Below are 25188 nucleotides of genomic sequence, written 5' to 3'. Positions count from 1 at the left end.
TGTGACATTAAGTCTAATGCCTCAAACTTTAGGAATCTCACACTCACCACTAACTGACTTTCATGCACATTAATACTTGCTGTCTCTTGATGGCAGTTCAGGAGCCAGTCAAACCAGATGACCAAAGAGTCAATCCAAGCTTTCAAGATAGTTCTAGGTAAACTTTTCTCAAATATACAAAAATTATTTTTATTGACTTTTAAGGCACTAGTTGTACAAGTGATTGAGGGTAAATTGATCACATTACCTTCCATAGCAATCTAATTCTAAAAGCTGAGCTCTGGTGGCTCACACCTATAATCATAGCTATTTGGAAGTCCGAAATTGGAAGGATTGCGGTTCAAGGCCAGACCAGACATACATTTGCAAGACCCCATCTCCAGAACATCCAGAGCAAAATGAACTGGAGGTGTGGTCCAGGTGGTAGAGGGCCTGCTTTGCAAGCACAAAGTCCTGAGTTCAAACCTCACTCCCATCAAAAAAGTATCTAATTTTATAATCAAAACTACTTGCATGTTAATTTGATATGTTAAATATATAAGCTCTGATATAATTTGGAGCTCACTTTTTAAAATGTCACAAGTCATATTTCTCTATTATTTTTATATTATTATTATGCCAGTTACATAAATGGCCAAAAATTAATTTTGAAATGTGACAGGATTTACAGTTGGGCAAAATTTTTTAAAAGCTTCCACAGTTAATATTTTTTATCCAAGATGAAGATATTTTTCTGGCTACCAGATGTTAACGAAGCTTCAGTTTTAATTTGAGTGGTTAATTTAAATTTCAAATCACTTTTTACCCTCTCTTTCTGTGTGTGCCTGCTTAGTTTATCTACATATATAATATATTACGTATCATGTTTTATTTGTATGTTAAATACTCCATTTTGTCAGCAACATGTTAAACTCATGTCACCTAAAGTTCTTACTAAGGATTAACTGAAGGAATGGTGAGCCTATTTCTCCTTTAGTCTCATTCCTCTGATGGTGAGAAATGAAATCAGGTTTGGCATATGTCATCAGGTATGTTTCCTTTATATTTCTATGGAGTAATATCTATGTTCATGTCTTTTATTTCAGACCCCGGTCGTTGTGAAAAATGAGATCATGTTTGACCTGTTTTCAGTCAATGAACATTTATTCTGCAGTGAGGTAATGCAGGCCCACTGAGGAAGGCCTAGCCTTGAGCAAGCAACTCCCAGACAGCCAGTTTCACTCTATCTTGTTCACATTTAAGTTTTGATATAACTGAGTATTCCAGTATTTTTGAAATACTGAAATACTTCCAGTATTTTTGAAGTATAGGTAACAATTAGAAATTAGATATATTGAAGGTATAAAATTTCATGATTTGTTATACAATGTGGTATATTCAGTCAAGACAATTAACATCTCACATTTTGTTGATTTGTGTGGTGAGAACACTCAATATCTACTGTCAAAAAAAATCATCAGAGATGGGTGCCAGTGGCTTGTGCCTGTAAATAATCCTAGCTACTCTGATTGCAGTTCGAAACCAGCTAGAGCAAACAATTTGTGAAACCTTATCTCAAAAAATACCCATTATAGAAAAGGGCTGGTAGAGTGGCTGTAGTGGTAGAGCTCCTGCCTAACAAGCATGAGACCCTGAGTTCAAGCCGCAGAACCACCAAAAACAAAAACAAAAAAAATCGTCAGAACCTCACAGTCTCTCTTTCTCTCACACACATACACACACATATTCTTTCTCTCTCTCTCTCTCAGAGCTAACTGAAGGTAAAGTTTATTATTTTAGTTTGCATTGTGACTGTGTTTCTTGAAAACCAAAGGGAAGACCTATGATTTTTTCTGTGGATCAGAAATCAAAATATAAAATCAATGGCTGGAGGTGGCTAAAGTATTAGAGGGCTTGCCTGGCAAGTGTTAGGCCCTGAGTTCAAACCCCAGTATCACCAAAAAGAAAGAAAGAAAGAAAAAAATATGGAATAAAATACATTGCATGTAAAATTTAATACTACTATTGGAAATAGATTTTTTTACTGTAATTCTTTCTGAATTACATTACCTATAACTTAAAAATAACCAATTAATGCTGGCCGTTTTTGTTTTTAGCTGATGAGATGGATAATCAGTGAAATCTATGCAGTGTGGAAGATATTCAATGGAGGGATTTTGAGCAATTATTTTAAAGGAAATACAGGAGAACCTCCTGTTCTCTTCTGGAAGCCCTGGGAACATATATACTCCCTATGTAAGGCTGTGAAGGACCATATGCCGTTGTTCAACAGCTATGGAAAATACGTTGTGAAACTTTACTGGATGGTAAGTTCAAGCTCTAGAGCATTAAAATGCATGTGTCTTTCATACTGAAGTAGATTTGTCAAATCAGAATACAAGGCTGGAAAAATTCATTTAGCTCACTTTGGAAATCTCACTTTAATGCAGTCATCCAGTGCTTCTCCAGGTAACTTAGCTCTTCACAAGAGCGTGCCAGGCATGTGGCAGTCAGAGACTGACTCGCAAGTTCAGTGGCTTCCTCTGGTTTTTCACTGGACGTACCCAGTGAATGCTCATAGCGATGTCATCAAACTGGTAGGCATTGAGAGGCATCTGGTTCCGTAAGAATTATTTGGCATATGATAGAGAGGTGGCTGCCTGGTTTTCAGGTTGATAGAAATCTGTTCTCTTTGGTCTGGGGGAAGAAACTTCTACTTCTTTCTAAGTTATTACCAGTTAGCAGGCCTCAATTAACACCTGTGTGTGTAAGAACATAGTAAAGAATTAAATTATTTCTGATGAGATAAACTATATTGTTTTCTCCTTTCTTGCCAATTTCCAGACACAGTTTAAATTCTGTTCTCTTACAGCTCTAGTTCAAAGTTTGAAATGTCTATTTGCTTCATTCTGCAAATATTTTAATGTTTTATATTAAATATTTAATATAAAAATATTTTATTTAAATATTTTAATAACATGCTCATAAAAATAGGCTTTGTTCCTTTCTACTGTTTGTTTCCAGATGATCCAATACAGATATATCATAAGTCCTCCATTTCTTTTCCTTCCCATTCATGTCTTGCACACCTTGAGTCTCTATTTTCTCTCTTCAATTTTTTGATGCTTTCTTGTCTTTTTCTCATTAGATTGCTTTTCCTTTTCTATCTCTTTCCTGTGGTCCCTTGAAGTATTTCCCTTTATCACTTCTCCAAGGCACACCAACATCTCAGAACTTCTCCATGTGACATTTAAAATTCCGATTTTTGGAACTAGAGAAAAGGTTAGATTAAAAAGAATTAACCTAGAAGGTAACACACACACAGGAAATTAATGTGAGTCAACTCCCTGTATAGCTATCCTTATCTCAACCAGCAAAAACCCTTGTTCTTTCCTATTATTGCTTATACTCTCTCTACGACAAAATTAGAAATAAGGGCAAAATAGTTTCTGCTGGGTATTGAGGGGGTGGGGGGGGAGGGAGGGGGCGGAGTGGGTGGTAAGGGAGGGGGTGGGAGCAGGGGGGAGAAATGACCCAAGCCTTGTATGTACATATGAATAATAAAATAATAATAAATAAATAAATAAATAAATAAAAATAAATAAATAAAATAAAATAAAATTCTGATTTTTAACACAGAATATCATTTTTTATAAGAATATTTCCATTATTTCCAGTTTGGATTCTAAGCAAGTTGCATAAGATTCTTTTTTGACATCAGCTAGATAAAAAAAAAATGTACTGAGTAGCTAGGAACAAGGTAATAAAAGTGAGATCAGTTCTCTCTTTTCTTTCACCAGGTAGTAATAATATGACACAGAGATACATAACATTTTGTCCAGCACTTTCCAATTTTAGTCTTCCTTTGGCTCCCTGAAAGAAGCAATTTAGCCATTGTTCTCCACTTAAAATACGGTTTACTTTGGCAACCAACCTTTCTCTGTCTCTGAGCTTTCGTTTGTCTCTGATAAAGAGATAAAACATACTCACCACACTGGGACCAACAATTCTCCTCTACTTCTATCAATATGTTTACATGAAAAAAGCATAGGTTTTTATTTCTCATTTACCCTTGTACTTTTTAGGTACAATATGAGTGTAGAACTCAGTTTCTTACTGGTGGGGTGCAGAAAACCCAGCACCAAAACCACCTGTGGTGTTTCATGAACTACTGTTTCCTAGGCCCTATCTCGGAACTCCTGAGTCCATCTCTGTGATTGGAGCCTGTAAGCTTGCTTTATAAATAAATTCTCAGTGGTATGACAAACTATATTTATATTATTCAGTTACTATCTTCCAAAAATTGCTATTTTTTTATTTTTATTATTATACATGCTTTTAGTAACACAAATTTGAATACTATTAAAATATTCAAGGAAGTAAATGAAAGTTGTCTGTAATTATACCCTATTCAGACAATCAAGTCATGTATCTCCAGCTAAACTTTCCGATATTCTTATGAACATATGTAAACTGACTACCTAACAGTGTAGGTAAATAAGACTTATTACACTGTAAACTATCCCTTTCTGTCCATGCACATTTCCTATTCTGGTATAGTTTGATACATTTTGTACTCCATTATATGAATATATAAATAAATGTAGGTATTTTGCTAAATTTTTATAGACAGGAACTTAGGCTATGATCATTGTTTACCAAGACAAGCAAGGTTGTAAAAGAACATCTTTGTGTGGAGTTTTTTAAATAGGATTTCCACATATGGAATTATTCTGTTAAGAACACACAAGTTGTTAATTTCAAGAAGTGTATTCAAGTTACTCTTATATGTTAACTTGTGTTTATACAACATTTATATTTGATATAATTATGATGTAAGTTTGCCATTTTATTATTCGTTTACTCTTGTTACTTTTTATTATTAAATTTGTAATCTTTATGCATTCTCCTGCCTTCCAGCATGATTCTTGAATGTTCTTTAGGATTCCACTGTGGTTTATCTATGTGCAATTTTTTTAAAATATGCCTCTATGTATTTTTTCCCCAGTGATTACCCTGGGAATTACAATACACATGCATAACTTACCACAACAGTGCACTAATACCCACATTTTAGCACTCACTTAAGTGGTAAATATTTATTTGGTAAATATTTAAGTGGAATATAGATAGTTTGCCACCATTTATGATCCTTTACACATCTTCCTTTCTGATGAATATTTTCTCTATCTATCTACATATCAATATGTACATATATTCACAACCTCATAAATTTTACTTGTAAATTCAAATGCAATTTTTAAAGTTCAAGAGGAAAACAGCACTCTACCACATTGAATCATTTGTTTACTCTTTCCTTTATATCTGACCTTCTGTGTTTCCTTTCATTCTATTTTTTTCTTTTTGAAGAATTCCCTTTCCCTCTTCCTGAGTCAGTCTCCTGAGAACAAAGTGCCTTTTATTTCCTTTATCTGAGAATGTGTTCATTTCATCCTTATTCCTAAAAGATATTTTTCTATTTACAGAATTCTAGGTTGACACCTAATCTCTTTCAGCATTTGAAAACAGAGTGCCACTTCCTTCTGCCTTCCATGGTTTCTACAGAATAATGTTTTTCCCCTACAGAAAATGTGTCTTCTCTTGCTGCCAGCCTTCAAGATTTTTATCTTTTGTGTTGACATCTCAAATTTGATATGTCTATCTGTGGATTTGTTTGAGTTTATCCTGTTTAGGATGGCAGAAGGGGAGAACTCAAGTCTCTTTAGCTCCTTCTAAGGACACAAATCCTTTTCATGAGGGTTCCACTCTTATGACATAACCTCTTCCTAAGGCCCCACCTCCCAATTCCAGTATATTGGGTTCTAACTTTTCAACATATGGGTTTTGATAGTAAACTAACAATCTATAGAAATTATATATGCATGTATAAATATTTAAATTATTTAATTTCTTTATAAATTTTAAGGAAACAATTAATAATGCATAATATCAATGAATCAAAAGGATTCACAAATAATGGCTATAAGTCTCATCAAATTATATTTTAGAAGTACACTCAATACTGAATATTCATCCTTGTATATTCTTTTTTTGTAACAAGTTTTTGAGACACAATGCTCATTTCATAAAAATCACTCATTTAAAATGTACAGTTCAGTAACTAAAGCATTTTCAGTTGAAAAATGTTATCTATGACCATATGAAAGCAGGTGTTTTCTTGTTGAACTGGTGTGGCTTACCTTCTTGTGGTTGCTTAAAACATTTACTTGGTGGGAATCTGACTGGCTCCTTCAAAATTTGGTTTTAAAACCAAAGTGTAGGAAAGGAGCTCCTATTGCTATTTTTTGTTGTGGTAAAATATAAAAAATGTGATAGTTAATGTTTCAACAATTGGAAAATACAATTCAAGGGCATTAGGTATTTTCACAATGTTGTGCAACCATCATCACTGCCTGTTTCCAGAATTTTTCAGCAACTCTTGCAGAAATTCCGTACTCATTAAATTATAACTCCCCCTCAGCCCCTAGTAACCTCTTTCTACCTTTCTAAGTTTGCCTTCAAATAGGTGAGTATAGTGTTTGTCCTCTTGTATCTAGTTTATTCCTCTGTTAATTCTTTTGAGTCACTTCATTTGGAATTAGAAAAGGAGTGGCACACTTATTCCTGTTTTACCTGACATAATCTACCTATCAATAAAGAAAGAAAAATACATAGAAATAAGACAATATGGATTTCATGGTTGCAAGTGTCGTGTAATGAAAACATATATTTTTTTACCCTATTGTTCCTGTCTACATGGGGAAAATATGCTGTCCCTTGAATCTTCAGTTCAAATGTCACTTTCTTGTGATGACGTTCCCCTAGCTAAACTAGTCATACTTGCCTTTCTGATCTTAGAGCACTTAGAATATGTTATACTTTACATTTGCATATGTGCCTTCCCTACTAGACTGTAAATAATTAATGATAATAGATATCATTATGTGTATTTGGGAACTCACGATGCTTGACAACACTGCTGAAAATATTTGCTGGCAAACATTTTATTATTAATTCATAATAAAACTGAGTACGTAAAAACTAAAGAAAAAATTTATATCTGAATTCACAATCATTTATTATTTGTTTCACGTTTTTAATTCTGAAGCAATAGGCAGAGGTAAATATCTAACAGTTTTATTAAATAAGACATCAATTCACTCATGTTAAAAAATTAGAGCTTTGCTTAGCAGAATTAGCAGTAGGCATAACAATGGGAAATAGAAATGCAAGATCAGTGAGCATATATCAGAATAAGCAGTAGTTATAAAAGTTATATTTGATGAATTTATATTATGACTAAATAAATTAAATTAATTTTGGCCAAGCTCATTCATGGTTGAATAATATTTGCTTCTGCCATTCAAACATTTTAATTTACTGCTTTATGTGCTCACAAGGCCTCAAAATGAGAACAGTATTGCTATAGATATAGATGTGCTATAATTTTATTAAATAAGCTAAAATGATTACCTAGATTAGTTCTGAAAAAAAATTTCAGTCTTCCAATGTAAGATGCTAAGATAAATTTATAAAAATAGTAAAAAGTAATATTAGCAGTATATCATAATATCCAGGAAAACACTGTAAATTATTGATTATTACTTCTTTTCTTCTTATTTTTAGGGTTGTTGGAGAAAGATAACTATTGATGACTTTTTTCCTTTTGATGAAGATAACAATCTGCTGCTTCCGGCTACAACCTATGAATTTGAACTTTGGCCAATGCTGTTGTCTAAAGCTATCATTAAGCTGGCAAATGTTGAGTATGTAGTGAGAAATGACCACTCATTTGTATGAAAACAAAAAGGCAAAAAACAGCAACTGTGCATCCATATTGCATAGCTTTATTTTTAAAAAATGAATGAAAACTTTTCTTCCAAACAATACAAACTTTCAAGTATTAAAACTAACATGTCAAAACCACTGATTTGAAGTATTGGGTTAAATAACTAAAAGACAAAATTCCCTGAAGAAAAAAAATACTCAAAAATTATTCTTACTATAAATGGAAAGTGGATCTTGGAAAATATGTTTCAGTTTAATGAGAGGTAGAAATTGTTTTGTAAGGGAAAATATTGATCTATCTAAATACTGAATAATATGTACTGGAATTGAGTTAAAGCTTTAGTTTCTGTACACACAACAATCACTTACAAAACTTTAAAAACCTGAACTTTTCAGAACGGCATCAACATGATCATGCTTTTGATAATACTTGTCAGTTTAGATAATTCATGATGAAATCTACTCGTATTTGCTTCAAATAAGCTTGCAAAAGCTGCTTGTACTTTATTTTCCTCAATGACTTGTACACTCAACATATACAAGATATAGCATACTTTCTATGTTCTATAGAAAAGCAGTCATTCATTCCAACTTGGTCATAATAACACAACTCACAATGCAGACGTTTACACTTGAGTTGAAAATGCATAGCAATTTCATATCATCTCTCTCTGGGAGAATCTCAATTATACTGCCCAGGCCTAGATTTCATGCCCTCACACCAATGTGTCATGGCAACTCCGCGTTCAACAGAGCACACCCACATGCTTCAGCCACTTCCTCAAAGTTCTGACCTGTCCCCTTCAGTAATGAACACAGCGCAGCAGTGCCTATCAGAGCCAGGGTTGATCTGCGAGGTCCTCCTTTGGCTCACCTTCCTTTTTGTCTCCCAAGGCTACAAAACAAAAGCTACAACTCATACTGCCATCCTCCCTTCTTTTCTCTTTTCTTCAATGTCTGTTGAGAATTTCTTTCAACCAGCTTTCAGCTTTTTTAACTTCAGTGGCTTTTGTAAAAATTTAGATGAGAACTTTATAGATAGCTAAATGCTACTAAGTGTTCACACTGGTGGTGACTATGTTTATTTGGGGGAAAAGATAGCAAGAATAATGTTCCCTAATGTTCCCAGTTCTCAGACCTACCTTGAAGTTCTGAGAATCAGCGCTGCATCAAATCGTGACCTGGAATTCTTGCAGCTCTATTTCAGTAGAATTTAACAGGAATATGAGTAATGGAGTTACAGTTATTTAAGAAAATAAACAAATCTAGCTTGGAAATAAAATATACCAAGCAAAATATATTACATTTCTTAAGATTTCTAGTGGCAACCTGTCCTATATGATACATTTTAAATTTTTCTATAACAGTATCTTGTATTTTATAGTACATGATAATTTTCATATGAGGTTCATTTAGCTTTATACATTTAAAAAGTCTAATATGTAGTAGTTGTTTAAATACCAATATGAAATATGCAAAGATAAGATCATCATTTCAAGGTCGCCTCATGAATTAAATCATCCAAAGAAGTTCAGACTACAGCATGAACTATATCAACAGATATGTTATTTTTGAGATATGTTGACACAAAGAAATTCAAAATCTACAAACAAACCAATACAAATATTTAGATAAACATAAATTCATTAAAACATATTATAAATAAAGTGTAATTTTTGTGTGAGGAAAGGACTAGTGTTAGTCCCATAAACACCACCACAGACATAGGGTAGACAACAACCAGGATTCCTGGGTGGAAAGAAGGTATGGCATTTCTGCAAATACATGCAAGTAGACTAATCACTTCAGGAAGAACATAGCTAAAAAGACTCAGTGAGTCCAGTGCTATTTGTTTAATCACAGCCTCTAACTTTATGTCATACTGGTAGGTCCTCTTTTCTGTACAGGATGGGCCAGATATTTTCTAGTTTCTTCGCAGTTAGCTAAGGATTTTGGATGCCCACCTTGACCAGCCATGGGTGAAACTGACTTAACACAGATCCTTATAGTCACCTCAAAATAATTACTGAAATTGGAATGGTGAAAAACACTGCTCTACTTTCAAAAGAACAATGATCACATATTGAATATAAAAAATAAGATATAGTATTCATGATACACATTGTATAATATATATTTCATGTCTATAGAATTAATACTAATTTAGATCTTTTTAAAATAAAGGTGATATGTATGTTTTGTTAGTCACTTAAAATTTTATCATTGGACCAACTTAAGTGTTGTAACAAAATGAATCATCTGGTTGTTCAGAGTGTTTTCTTGTACTGTAATATACAACCAAAATGACACCCTATGCTGATTATTTCACTGCTGTTTAGTAGTGATTCCTAGTCCTGACACATTGCCCCGTTTTTCCAGATTTTGGTAACCACAATGTCATGTGTTTTCTTTTCTAGCATCCACATAGCACAGAGAAGAGAACTGGGAGAGTTCACAGTTATTCATGCCCTCACAGGATGGTTACCGGAAGTCATTTCTCTTCAGTAGGTTTGAAGATTAACTTGCTCATTTCTATTTTTTTTTTCTTTCAAGGATTTCTTTTAAATAGCCTTTAGGAAAATTTCAACAAAGGTCATGTTTTAGAAAATGTACAGGAGAATAACATTTTGTGGCATCATATAAAATTTTAGGGGCATTTTAGAGTGAAGTCTGCTTTCTTATGTAGGAGAATAATTATCCACATAAATTCTTAGTTAAAACTGACTCCAATAACAAAAGACAGACTAGCAAGAAAAAACCCCGAAGCTTATTACCATGCATAATTCATTATACTACATGGGAAGCAACCAAGGAGCGAGCAGATCTCAAAGAGGTGGCTTTGAATTGTAGTTTATATAGCATTTTCAATGAAGAATAGTAAATTTGTAGAGAAGTGACTTTGAATCTGCAGATAGCAACTTGTGGGAAGGCATGTAAATGTCCAGAGACTAGCTGATTTGCAAGGCTTGTTAGGAAGCTTCCTTTGGTACCATCTTCAGGTCCAAGAGGTCCACAGTTTCCTTCAATCATTTACCTTTATCCTCCCTCATAGGAGAGGGAGTGAGTAAGGCAGAATACCTCTTGTTTTTATCAGTCTAAGTCCTGCTTTTAGGAAAACAGAGGGAAGGGAGAGAGCTTTCTCCTTTATCCGCTTCTTCTTAATGCCTTAAGTTCAACAATCCTTCATATTTTGGGGTGACATATACTGATCCCCAACACTGTATATATATATTTTATGAACTTACTAAGTATCTGATTTTCAAATATTAAAATTGGGATAATTATTTATTATCAAAAAATTCTTATAGGGTTCCATTTATACTTACACAACTATTCTACTTAATTTCAATACAGAAACATAAAAATAGCTTTCTATATTAGGGAATAATTAATCCTAATATCTATTATGCATTAGAACTATATTAGTTCTAATTAATAACAAAGTCCTAAAAGTATTACATTATATAATAACTCATGTGACTCAATATTTAGGAATAAATCATTATAAAAAAGGATACTGAAATTCAGAAAGGTAGAATTCTTCAAAGCTTTGCCCATTTAAGTTTTGCTTATCCAAACCCACAGTTTTTCCTTCGTAGGATTCTATATGTATAGAGATTCCATATCTATCCCCCAAAGCAGTTCTTAGATGAAGAAAAGAGACACCACTTAATGTAGTGCTTACATAAAGCTTCAAAAATAGTTAAATAAAAATAGTTTTATTTAATACAAAAAGGTTATAGACACTCAACTTGATTGCACTGCTATTGACAGAAACTAATAAGATGAGAGCACATAGAAAAGAACTGTAGCAATATATCTGATCATGAAATTATTCAGATCCTGATGTTTATAGTGGTAACATCCACAATACAGTTACCAACTATATGGTGTCTGATATTTGATGATGTCAAGGCATAGTTACTTAAAATTGATTAAGGTTGGAGGAGATTGAAGATAGGCTCTAATAACTTGAATTTTTCCATTAGTACATCTTTCCAGCAGGGTTGGCTAATATAAAAATATTTGCAAGGAAAAAAGTTGAACAGTAGACACCCTCCTCAAAGGATCACTTACCTAAGGAGAGCTGCTCTTGTGTTTTTCTCTCTGGGAAAAGCCAAGATGACACCCTTTTGTCACTTATGTAAAACCATTTTCTGATACCTAAGAAACATCCTGATATAGTGGAGACAATGTTAACAAGAGAAGTGGAGACATTAAAAAGTATGGACTTCTCTAAAGTTTTTACTTTAGTGTTGATGGCAGTTTTGCCTTAATAATTTTCCTGGACAGTAGTCAGTTTGGATACCACAAACATGAAATTGTTAGAAGTCTTCTAGAGGAAAGAGAAAAAGAAAATAGAATAATTTACAACAAGAAAATTAATAATTAAAAAATGTGTATTGTCCCTTACTAGAGTCATATAGTATAATTGAACATTGAAAAGTGTTCATATAGTCTCATATTATTAGGAGATCACTTTATTAATTAGCAGATTAAAACTTGAAAGATTTCAGATGTTTGATGTGAATGAATTATAATTGTTTTGAACATGACATGCAGGAAAAATTTGAGCTTTGGGGTGAGAACTGTGTGGCTAAATTCTTACACTTCCAATTTCAAGGTTGGTTTCCTCATCTATAAAAAAGAGGGGATAATATATCTATCCTCTATGGTGGTTCTGAAGGTAAAGTACATGAAAAAAAGTTGGCTAGTATTACTGTAAAATACAGAAATAACTAATGAAAGTTTATTTTTCATCTCTAATGACCTTCACTAGACAATTTAATATTATCTAGAAATATGTAGGGAAGCTAATAATCAACTTTTGGAAACAGGGAAAAGTATAAAGAAGATGTTCCAGACCAATGTATAATGTTCTTCTAAATACAGATAGAAAGCACAAGATATACACACGTTGATCTCCTATGTAATGATTTATTGAATTTTCATATGAAAAAAAATTCAAATAACTAAATTAAAATTATACTGTGAAGTGTAACAGTTAATCCATGTTACACATATTTTAAAGGGGAAAGATGTCACAATAAACTGTGTGAATGATTGTCAAGAAATATTTACATTGAAACATTGGCTGGGTTTGATGGAAAGGAACAAGATAGCACAGAAGGGGGAGAATTATATTAGCAAAAGCCCATGGCATGTTCAGAAATGGGATATTTCTATTATTAGGAAAATTAGAATGTATAGAAAATTTGGTCAGTTCAGCCATGGTTTTATGAGGGTCAAGAAAAATTAATGCACTGACATTTCAGGCTTGTGTTGCTTACCGATTATTTTTTCATGTGAAAATCAGTTAGGCTGAAAGTGTGTTTTCTGGGAACTCAGTGAACTAGCTCCTTCCCTTATGGTCTCCCACATGAACACCAAAGGGAGGCACTGCTCTGTTTATAATTCTTGACCTTACCACTTATGTTTTCCTCTTGGAAAATCAAAAAGGAATCTCTTTTCATTCTCCACATGATGATAGAAGCACAATCAGTGACATGACAGAGTGGATGATAGAAAGTTGACAATTTCCAATAGAGCGATGACTCCTGTCACCATGCTTCTCTGATGTGTGATGTGGTCCAATGGATGTAAGAGTGGTTCAGGCACTCGAGCAAGTCACAAATGCACACGGAAACTAATTATTGTTTTCAGACCACCAGTTCATTTCACTTATTTTCCTCAGAGAAAGTCACAGTGAAGGAGTGATGTTCTCACATGTCATTATCACCATAACTCCTAATCTCTTATCATCTGACTCTGCCTTTCCTTCTCTGTCACACCACTGAAATGGCTTTTCTTTAAGTCAACAAAGACCTTAACATGTTGAAACTGGTGCGCACTACTTCTGCTCCATTTACTCAGCATCCCAGTATTTGAACTTCTTGAAAAATTTATTTTTATGACGTTTGATTCCCTTGTCTTTCACAACACCACCGTCTCCAGGTTTTAATCCTATCTTATTTGCTACCCTTCCACATTTCTTACATAGTTTCTCAACCACTAAGTGATTGTGTATAATAAAGCCCTTGTCCCATAACTGAAATTAACAAGCTATTAGCTTATTAGTGTTTGTGTCTCCATACCCAATCTTTATTCATCTCCATCTCCATCATCCTCACCTCTTGAAATCTAGATTATTTGATACACAAATGTCTAAATTACATAGGTATGTAGATGCAAAAAAAACTATCTCAAACTTAAAGTATCAAGAAAGGAATTTTGTTTCTCAATCTCCCAAATGTGCATCTTTCCTAGCAAACCTCCTCTCAGTACATTGCACCACCAACAACCGTGTACTTAATGTACAGGAAAAACCAGGAATCATCCTTGATCACTCATTTTCCTCACCTCTCACCTACAACCCCTCACTGAGCCCTGTCAATAATCATATCTCTTCCACTTACTCTGAATTTGTCTTTATACATTTCCATTATCACCATCCCAGTTCAGCTGTGCATCCCAGTTCATCACTGCTCACTGGTAATAGCCTTACAAGTAGCCTCACTGGGTCACAGCTACCCTCTAGTTAATTTTCCTGATGGTCATAAGAATAGTTCTAAATATACAGATCAGATCAGATCTCTTCTCCTTGCTTAAAGCCTTTCAGCATTAATCATTATACTAGAATAAAGTTTTTTAAGAATAAAGTCCTTATATAATCTCTGCCACATCCCTGACTTCATCTCCATCTTGGCAACCCACTCACTGGCCACCCCAGTCTTCTTTCTTTTCCTCAAATATATGCAACTCTTTGTCACTGGGGGTCTGTACATTAGTCACTTGGTTTTTGTTTATTTGTGGGATTCTTTTTTGGGGGTCCTGGAATGATCTTTCATTAGATATTTACTTTACTATGTCATAAGATTTAGATCTCACTCAGCCAAAACACCAACTGGTGACACAGGCCTTCTTGCCTATCAAACCAAAATTATTCATTCCCAAGGTGCCATATCCCACCTTGTTTCATTTGCATCACAGAAGTTATCACTGCTTTTTCTAGTCTCCCTCTCTTGGACTGTATCCATCTACTGTATGCTTAAAGTCAATGAGAGGAGTATGTGAGCCTTTTTGTCTTACTCAGTGTTATGCCCTATGTGGCTCAGAACAATGACACTGAACGACTGTCATAGAAATATTTATTCACTAAGGGTATATTGAGTGAGTAATTTGAAAAGTATTTTTAAAGGCTGTACTCTAAGTATGTAAAAGATTCCTAGAGAATTTAGAGCAGAAACATAGACCTCAATTGCCCTCCTCAAACGATATTTAAAGTGATTTGAAAGGATTAGTTGAAATTACTGCAGCTGATTGAGGTGGGAAACCAATTTAGAGAAGAAAGAATAGCAAGGAAGTGGAAGAGAGCAGCATGTAATCCCAGAAAAGCAGTGGATCTATATGACTAGATCTATATGATCTAGAATTCAGTGTGCTACTGAATTCTATAGGATGAATGGACCAGGGGATCTGAGACAAGAAGGGACCATACAGACATAGGCCTTGTCTGCTACTATAAGGAATTCTCACAGCATCCTATCAGGGTCTTAATGTGCCTCCATCCCCTGGCAGACTGAGCGATCCTTAAAGTAAGACCCATGTTTGCAGTCTGTTTGTGCCAGCAGAAGCCCAGCACACAGTGTACATTCAGTAAAAGCATGTTGAATGAATGAATGTATAATGGTGTTTTAGAACTACAATTTATTTATCAATTGAGGTAAGTCATGAAATAGCAAGTCAATTTCTCTGCCAATATCTAGATATGAATTGGAAACACATCATTTGGAAAATAATGTTGGTGTCTTTTCTTTAAGCCCAGGATATGCAGACAAAGTTTGGGAGCTCTTAAAAGAAATATTGCCTGAGTTTAAGCTGACAGAGGAGCCCAGCTCTGAAAGCAAAACAACAGTGATAGATACCAAATTAAAAGAACAAGGGAAAGAGATAAAGAATGGCAAAGAAGTGAAAGATGGCAAAGAAGTGAAGGATGTGAAGGACTTCAAACCTCAATCTTCCTTCACAGCACTGAAAGTGCCTGAGAAAAGTGACAAAGTTCCTAAAGGCAAGACATTTTATGACAAAATATTATCTTATGTGGACACTGCACATAAATGTTATAATCTTTGTTGAAGCTACTGCGTGCTTTTGTGTGTACACGTGTGTGCGCGTGTGTGGTGCTGAGGACCAAGCCCAGGGCCTTGCACATGCGCGATGAGGGTGAGTGCTCTTCCACTGAGCTGTAGTTCGAGCTTTAGAGCTCGTGTTTCTTTACTGTTGCTGTCATTTTAAGTGTGGTGAAAACAGCCAGGTAAGTAAGACTTTTTTTTTTTTAGGACTTTAGAACTTACAAATTTTTTAATCCTTATTCCATATCTCTCCTTAAAAACCAAAGGCAAGTCTTCACTTTGATGATTCTAAATTATCGCAGTAATAGTAAAAGTGAAAAGACACTGAATTCTTAATTTCCATCAAGGACATTTTTCTCATGTTTATATGCAGAGTGGGATGGACCAAAACAGCAAAAGCAAAAACTTACACTGTTTTTTGGGGGACATGAGAAATAAACACTTACACTTACTTTTCTGGACATGAGAAATAAGCATTAGAAAATCATGATTTTCTAATAATTTATTCTAAGGTGAAAGTTCAAATCTGAAGGAAAAGTAATTGCAACATATTTTACAAAATTCAGAATTATTGCTCTTCTCCAAATTACCAATAATTAATTTTTACATCTACTAAAATATTTAATATAGTTATAATGCATATGAACAATAAGGCTCATGAAGTATAATTAAATGTAATAGAAAATATTCAGGTTTTTCTGTATATTTTGGTAGTACCTAAAATGATCTTTCAAATATTTATGTTTTATACAGTATTGATATTTTGTCAGAATTATTCCTTATTGAGATCATGTCTAACTCTGGAAGCAGAGACAGGAGGATCTCCAGTTCTGGGCCAGCCTGACCTATATAGTAAGGCCCTGTCTCAGAAAAACAATGGTGAAGCTGGGTGTGGTGGCACATGCTTGCAATCCCAGTATTCAGAAGGCTGAAGCAGGAGGATCAAGAGTTTGAGGACAGCAAGACTACAGAATAAGACACTATTTCAAAAAGACAAAACAAAAAACCAAGGGCTAGGGAAGTAGGAGGTAGCTGAGTGGTAGAGCATTTGCCTAGAATAAGGAAAGCCCTGCGTTTGATCTCCACCACTGCAAAGGAATGAGAGAGAGAGAGAGAGCAAGAGAGGGAGGGAGGGAAGAAGGGAGGGAGGGAAGAAGGCAGGGAGGGAAGGAAAGAAGAGAGGGAGGGAGGGAAGGAGGGAGGGAAAGAGGGAAGGAGGGAGGAAAGGAGAAAGGAAGGAAAGAAGGAAGGAAGGAGAAAATGAAAAAATTATGTCTCCCATTAGTTCTTACCATATATTACACAGAATTATTACTTTAGATCTTCCTCAAAAATATACCAAGATCAATGTGTGAACAGTACCTGCCTATATAGGTCCCTCCTGAAATGATCTAACATAGTTTATGAAAAAAATCCAAAAAAAAAAGAAGTCTGTCCAATATATTTCTAATTAATTTGCTTCTAGAAGTCTTTTCTCATGTCTCATAAGTTCATATCCAGTCATCTATTAATTCATGCAAATATATTGCTTGCTAACTACAGTACCAACAGTTGAGAGTGCCAGGAATTGGTACTATCTTAGTAAATGGAATCAGATGTGGCACTTACTTTCCAGAGCTTACAATCCAGTGAGAGACTCACATTAATAAGAATGATGATTATGATGATGATAATAATTTACAACACACTAAGCAGAGCTTTGGCAGTTCATATGAGTGACCTGTTCTAGTCTGGGTCATCAGAGGAGAATTTCCCAGGGAATTTTGAGCTGTGATTGCAAAGATGAGAGGGAATTACCTAGAGGTAGACAGGGAGTCTGGCTCAAAGAGCACTGTGGGCAGAGGAAACAACAGGAATAAAGATGATCAGGCAGAGGAGGGGAGGACAATGTGTTGGAAGAGTGGGCACAAAATGTGCTCAGCTTAAGCAGAGGAAGTGAAGGAATGAAGTAGCTTGAGAAGAACCTGCTTTTAGGTCAGGCTAGGATTACTGATCTTTACCATAAGAGTTGCTGGCAGAGTAAAGAGTTTAGAATAGATTCACAATCTGATTTGCTTTTTCAAAAGATCACTCTAGCATCACTGACAAGAGAAGCTTTGAGTGTAGAAAAAGAGATGGGAGATCTAGGTAGAAGTAGAAAAACAGGTTTGGTTATCAGCACACATCAGAGAAGATGGCAGCTTAGAATAGGGAAGTAGGGTGGTCTTAGTGGAGATGCAACTAAGATGATTGATTTGATATTTATTTAAGAAATAAAAAGCAGCAGATAATTTGTACACTTGCATTGCAAAGCTAGATAGATGTTGGTACCTATCAGAAGCGATAACAAAGATGGTTTTGAACATACTGAATCTGGAAATCTGGATGTTCCCTTACGGTAGTCAAGTGGTTTTTGTTTTGTTTTGTTTTAACATCAAGAGAACCAGACTGCTGATATGCATTTGTGGGCACTGATACATACATGCTATATGAAAGAATGGATGACATTTCCCAAAATGACAACATGGAATGAGAACGGTGGGGAGGTTGAGACTGAGCCTGGGAACACTGAAATATCTGAGAGTTTGGTTCAAAATGATGAGCTACAGAAGAAGACTTAGGAGTAGCCAAAGAAGCAGGGAAAGCAAAAACAACATGCTAGCATTTAAATCAAAGGAGAAAAGTGCTTCAAAAAGCAGAGACATTGTGTCAAATATTGTTGAAAGATGAGCTATCATGAGAACTTAAATTTCTCCATTAGATTTTGTCATTGGGAAGTTATGGGAGTAGAAGACCAGCTGAGAGGGTTAAGAAGAAGATGGGAAGGAAAAGAATGTATAGACAACCTTGTAAGAAGTTTGATCTTGAAGAGAAGATTTGAGTGTGGAAAAAGAGATGGGAGATCTAGGTAGAAGCTTTCAGGGAACAATGTGGAACCCAGACAAAATATGTATTTGTTAACCTAATCAGGGAAAATTTAGTAGGTGATTGGGAAGACCCAACTGAGATGACAGCAATAGTGTAAGAAAGATGGGAAGACTGGGACCCACAGCCCCGCTGGAGAAGTTGGCCCAACCCAGGGGAAGCAATCGTTCTTCCTTTCTAGTGGATGGACACAGGTCATGGAGGGTGATGGAAAGGATGAATACAGATGTACGTGAAAGAACAAGTTTCTTAGGGAGAAGTTAAGGATTTCTGATGAAAGATCTCTATATTCTCTGTGGGTAGGCACCTTGCCATGAGTTCAGAATGAGATAGAGATGGAAGACGTAGACTTGTGGAGTCTTAAAATAGATGTGGTGCTGTTTACAGAACCAGGGAAGGATAATTTCCAGTAGGACTCAGCTGCCAGTTTATTTAAAGAGGGGTTTTGTCAAATGCGTGGAATGAAAACAAAGAGGAGGACCACTTATTTAAGCTATTGACAAAAACACATTTTTGGTAAATAACTTGTATACTATTTAAATTTTTAAATTAAACAGCTTAAATTTTTTTCTATCTAAAATTTTTATGAGGTACTGTTTATCATAAATTTTGAATAGGAGTTTGAACACTGTTAAAGTCCAATTTTAAAGTTATAAATGAAATCCCATATTTCTATCCAAAATTAGTTTCATTGAATTAAGTTAATATTTAGACGAAATCCCTCAAAGAAAATTTCAATAACCTATTTTTATACTTGTTTCCCAGTGTTTCATCCTGTGTTTGAAGTTATATTCATTTTTTAATATCTAATGTGTTAAGTCTACTTTAAAGTTAACACATGACATAGATTTGCTTTTTTTGAAAAGGAACATTGTAAGTTGTTAAATCATACTTTTTATTTGTGCAAATTTTTAAAAAATGACAACATAACCAATGATGATTATGAATTTAGCAGATGCTGCAGAGAATCTAAAATTTCTGATTCAGACTTGGAAAGGATTTATTAGAGAATAAAACAAATCTTGGGGAAATTTTTAAATAAAAGAAGAAATATTTCATAGAATCATAAATATGAATGAGAATTCAAATGGTGGGGATAGTTCTAGGTATACAGGTTTTATTACCTAAGGCATATTGGCAAAAAGAGGTTGGTTTGTGGATGTTGGTTGGATTTTGCTTCCATAAAAAGTTATTTGGTATACAGAAAACTGTTTCCTTTAAATTGAAGGCCACAAATATGAACTCCATTTACAATAGCCTCAAAAAAATCAAATACCTAGGTGTAAACCTAACAAAAGACGTGAATGACCTCTATAAGGAAAACTATAAACTTTTGAAGAAAGAGACTGAGGAAGACTATAGAAAGTGGAGAGATCTCCCATGCTCATGGATTGGTAGAATCAACATAGTAAAAATGTCTATACTCCCCAAAGTAATCTACATGTTTAATGCAATTCCCATCAAAATTCCAATGACATTCATTAAAGAGATCGAAAAATCTACTGTGAAAATTATATGGAAACACAAGAGGCCACGAATAGCCAAGGCAATACTCAGTCAAAAGAACAATGCTGGAGGTATCACAATACCTGACTTCAAACTATATTACAAAGCAATAACGATAAAAACATCATAGTACTGGCACAAAAACAGACATGAAGACCAGTGGAACAGAATAGAGGATCCAGATATGAAGCCACATAACTATAAGCAACTTATCTTTGACAAAGGAGCTAAAAATATACGATGGAGAAATAGCAGCCTCTTCAACAAAAACTGCTGGGAAAACTGGTTAGCTGTCTGCAAAAAACTGAAGCTAGATCCATGTATATCACCCTATACCAAGATTAACTCAAAATGGATCAAGGATCTTAATATCAGACCACAAACTCTAAAGTTGATACAGGAAAGAGTAGGAAATACTCTGGAGTTAGTAGGTATAGGTAAGAATTTTCTCAACGAAACCCCAGAAGCACAGCAACTAAGAGATAGCATAGATAAATGGGACCTCATAAAACCAAAAATCTTCTGTTCATTAAAAGAAATGGTCTCTAAACTGAAAAGAACACCCACAGAGTGGGAGAAAATATTTGCCAGCTACACATCAGACAAAGGATTGATAACCAGAATATATAGGGAACTTAAAAAACTAAATTCTCCCAAAACTAATGAACCAATAAAGAAATGGGCAAGTGAACTAAACAGAACTTTCTCAAAAGAAGGAATTCAAATGGCCAAAAAACACATGAAAAAATTCTCACCATCTCTAACAATAAAGGAAATGCAAATTAAAACCACACTAAGATTCCACTTCACCCCTGTTAGAATAGCCATCATTAGCAACACCACCACCAACAGGTGTTGGCGAGGATGTGGGGAAAAAGGAACCCTCTTACACTGTTGGTGGGAATGTAAACTAGTACAACCACTCTGGAAAAAAAATTGGAGGCTACTTAAAAAGCTAGACATTGATCTGCCATTTGATCCAGCAATACCATTCTTGGGGATATACCCAAAAGACTGTGACACAGGTTACTCCAGAGGCACCTGCACACCCATGTTTATTGTGGCACTATTCACAATAGCCAAGTTATGGAAACAGCCAAGATGCCCCACCACTGATGAATGGATTAAGAAAATGTGGTATCTATACACAATGGAATTTTATGCAGCCATGATGAAGAACAAAATGTTATCATTTGCCGGTAAATGGATGGAATTGAAGAACATCATTCTGAGTGAGGTTAGTCTGGTTCAAAAGACCAAAAATCGTATGTTCTCCCTCATATGCAATTATCAGATCAAGGGCAAACACAACAATGGGATTGGACTTTGAGCACATGATAAAAGCGAGAGCACACAAGGGAGGGGTGAGGATTGGTAAGACACCTAAAAAATTAGCTAGCATTTGTTGTCCTTAACACAGAGAAACTAAAGCAGATACCTTAAAAGCAACTGAGGCCAATAGGAAAAGGGGACCAGGAACTAGAGAAAAGGTGAGATCAAAAAGAATTAACCTAGAAGGTAACACACACGCACAGGAAATTAATGTGAGTCAACTCCCTGTATAGCTATCCTTATCTCAACCAGCAAAAACACTTGTTCCTTCCTATTATTGCTTATACTCTCTCTACAACAAAATTAGAGATAAGGGCAAAATAGTTTCTGCTGGGTATTGAGGGGGTGGGGAGGAGAGGGAAGGGGCAGAGTGGGTGGTAAGGGAGGGGGTGGGGGCAGGGGGGAGAAATGACCCAAGCCTTGTATGCACATATGAATAATAAAACAATAAAAAAAAAAGAAGGCCACAAATATGAAAGATTTGAGAGTGGTTCATAGTTAAGATTTAGCTTTTAGCATATGCTTTGCTAATTTTTGTCTTCATTTTTAAAGTGGCAAAATTAGCCAACACTATAATTTTATATAAATAAACCATTCAGATAATGATTCCCATGAAACATAAAATTATGTATAGTAATTTAGCAATATATAATAATAAGTAATGCTGCATATATTTTTGTCAGTTTTCAAAATTCTTCTCTGGCTTTATTGCAGTGTTTCTAACTGGAGGAGATTATGTTATGGTGACATTGTGGGTTTTACATTTAAATAATACTATCATTTTGGCCTTTTTTCCAACACAATGACTAAATAGGAAACATGGTTTGAGGTTTACTAGTTGAAAGATTTATCACGTTTCTTTTTTTTTTAAATATGTTAGAGAAAGTGGATGCAAAAGACCTTGGGAAGAAGAGGAGTAAAGATGGAGAAAAGGAAAAAGAGAAGGAAAAATTCAAATTCTCACTTCATGGTTCAAGACCTTCATCAGATGTGCAATACTCTATGCAGTCTCTATCAGATTGTAAGTTCTCAGTCTCATAAAACAATAATTATTTTGGCTGTTTCCTAAAATGCTAGAACATGTTGGAACATAGAACTGTATTTTCTCTTTTGAAATATCTAAGTAAGCTTATTCAGTGTTTCTCATACATGTTGGGCTCTCAACATGTATGACGGGTATATGTTTTAGGGTGTAGTCCTATTAAGAAAGAGAAGCAAGGTTGTCCAATTCTTATGATACAACAGTCAATAGATAAGGGTCCACATGTGGAGGAGGCTTCTTCACTTTTTAGGTTTTTCTCCAAAAAAATACTCGAGATGAAATTTGTCATCCAAATTTGAGAAAAACCAGTTGCTTGTGTGAATATTCAGATGCCAACTGAACAAAAAGTATGCATATAACTCCTTGATCCCAGTGGGCCTCCAGCTTTTTTACTATTTTAAATAATAACTAATGGAGCTTTAGACTCTAGACAGTTACCTATTTATGTCACAGTACCGACACCTACCCTTTTTTATGTGTCACATTGTGATTGGATGGACACAGAGATCTACTGTACACTCCTCTTGAATAAATGTCATGTGGTTTTAGTGAAAATGCCCGTATTTCTCTTTCTACTACTCAGTATCATATCATCATTTTAGTTAATGTATTTCCAAATTGGACTCTAACTTTAGACTATTCAAGAGGAAGATCAAAATATCTCTTTTGAGACTTTAAAATCCCAACATTGAGCCACCTATTTTAGTGCTTCCAGAGTGTTGGCTGTAATTTTAGCTTATCCTTCATTACATAGTTGAAAACATATCCTTTTGCCTCTAAAGCTGGATCCTTTCTGGTTTATTTTCATTTTTCTTTAATATATTGTGATAATTTATATGAGGATATTTTAATTATTAGAGTCTCTGACATGTCTTACTGAAGCATGTCTTGTGATGTAGAGAAGACAGCTATTAGTTACTATTTAATTGATTCTATATTAAAATTAATTTCTTATATTGAAGCCATAAGCAATATTTTTGATAGTGGGCAATAAACATCTCATTGCCAAAGTGACTGATGATACCTCATCTTTGTGAAAATGTCTAAACCTCACTCTGAGTTCTTTCTTTGTGAAAATTAAGGTAATGATGCCTTTTGTCTGCTAAACTCATAGTTTAGGTCAATCTCAACAGACAAAATGTGACTCAAATCTGGGCTGTGTTCAGCTCTCTGCTCCAACACTGAGTGTGTGAGTACCAGTCATGTGATTGAGCCTCTCTCTGTACGTCAGCACCACGGCATCTGTGAGGGTTCTTCTGAGAATTAGTTGTTAAATTGCTTAGCATTTGTTTGTAAAGCCATGTTTTAACAGACATATTACTGAAGCCTTTGTTAATTCTTTAATGTGCCCAAGATAAGATATTATGCTAGAATGAACTTTACAGGATTATTTCATCTAGCATAAATAAAAGAGAGTGGCCATGTGAACTTCCTTCTCCCATACAGATAAATCTAAGTAGATTTTGGGTGGTATGGTTAAAAGTCATTTCTTTTAATAAGCTGTTTTAGTTTTACTTATAACCAAGATTATGGATGGAATTCAAAAGGTAGCTTACAGTCCAAACTTCTATACACAAAATTAACATGAGCCAGATATGGTTGTACATGCCTATAATCCCAGCTACTCAGGAGGCAGAGAAAGGAGGATCAAGTTTGAGGGTAGCCAGAGCAAGGTGAGCAAGACCCTGTCTCAAAAACAAAATATAAAGAAAAGAGCTGGGAGTGTGGCTCAAGTGATAGAGTGTCTGCTTAGCAGATCCCGTGTTCAATCCCAGTACCGGGAGGAAAAAAAAGAAAAGAAACATGGCGTTTACATAATTTGTATTTGGTTTGACCTTGGTTTGACCTTAGAAGTAGAATGTGTTATAGTTAACTCTGAGAAGTAATGGAATATGTATAAAGAATCCCTGTTTTATTAATTTTCTCAGAGTAACATATTTATCACAGCTATTATTAAACTAAAATGGCACTCAGTTTTAAAATGCCATAAAAATGATTTAAAGTGGTGGAAGTCATGTCAATAGTCATGCATGCTTATATGTATATTTTTATAAACTACTGTATATACCTTACTATGGGACATTTAAGGGGCCTTTTTCCATTTTATTTTCAAGATAAATGTATATTCATTAAGGTAACTTACAAATGGTTCCAACAGCATATGTCTTTCTCAATAACATAAAATCTAAGACTAGTGTTTGTGATTGTCAGGACCTCTTTTCTAAATGGTGTTTAAGAGGCCCCTGCTCCTTCCATCTTACAGGTCTGATACCTTTAGCAATGTGATGTGAGTTCTAAAGTTGTGTACCAGCAGAAGGAAAAGAGATGGGAGGATTGCAGATGCAAGATTTTTCTTTTCTTTCTTTCTTTTCCCTCTCCTTTCCTTCTCCCTCTGCTTCTCCTCCTCTCCCTTCCCCCCTCCTTGTCCCCTCTTCCTTCTCTTTCTTTCTTTCTTTCTTTTTTTTTTTTTTTGCAAGACTGGAGTTTGAACTCAAGGCTTAGCAT

The 25188-nt window shown here is 34.8% G+C and overlaps 1 protein-coding gene across 2 annotated transcripts in view; it reads left to right on the top strand.

Annotated features, from left to right (window-relative positions):
- Positions 1 to 25188, top strand: part of Adgb (androglobin) — a 151451-nt gene that overhangs the window by 26034 nt on the left and 100229 nt on the right. For both annotated transcript variants that reach the window (XM_074072532.1, XM_074072528.1), the window contains exons 4-9: positions 1086 to 1157; positions 2097 to 2306; positions 7606 to 7745; positions 10185 to 10271; positions 15588 to 15835; positions 22522 to 22662. In XM_074072532.1, coding sequence (XP_073928633.1) covers positions 1086 to 1157; positions 2097 to 2306; positions 7606 to 7745; positions 10185 to 10271; positions 15588 to 15835; positions 22522 to 22662 — 898 coding nt within the window. The remainder of the gene's footprint in view (positions 1 to 1085; positions 1158 to 2096; positions 2307 to 7605; positions 7746 to 10184; positions 10272 to 15587; positions 15836 to 22521; positions 22663 to 25188) is intronic.

Source organism: Castor canadensis, chromosome 1, assembly GCF_047511655.1.
Source record: "Castor canadensis chromosome 1, mCasCan1.hap1v2, whole genome shotgun sequence".
NCBI classification, from domain to species: domain Eukaryota; kingdom Metazoa; phylum Chordata; class Mammalia; order Rodentia; family Castoridae; genus Castor; species Castor canadensis.
Note: the sequence above shows the minus strand (reverse complement) of the source record. Positions and strands in the feature narration are given on the sequence as shown.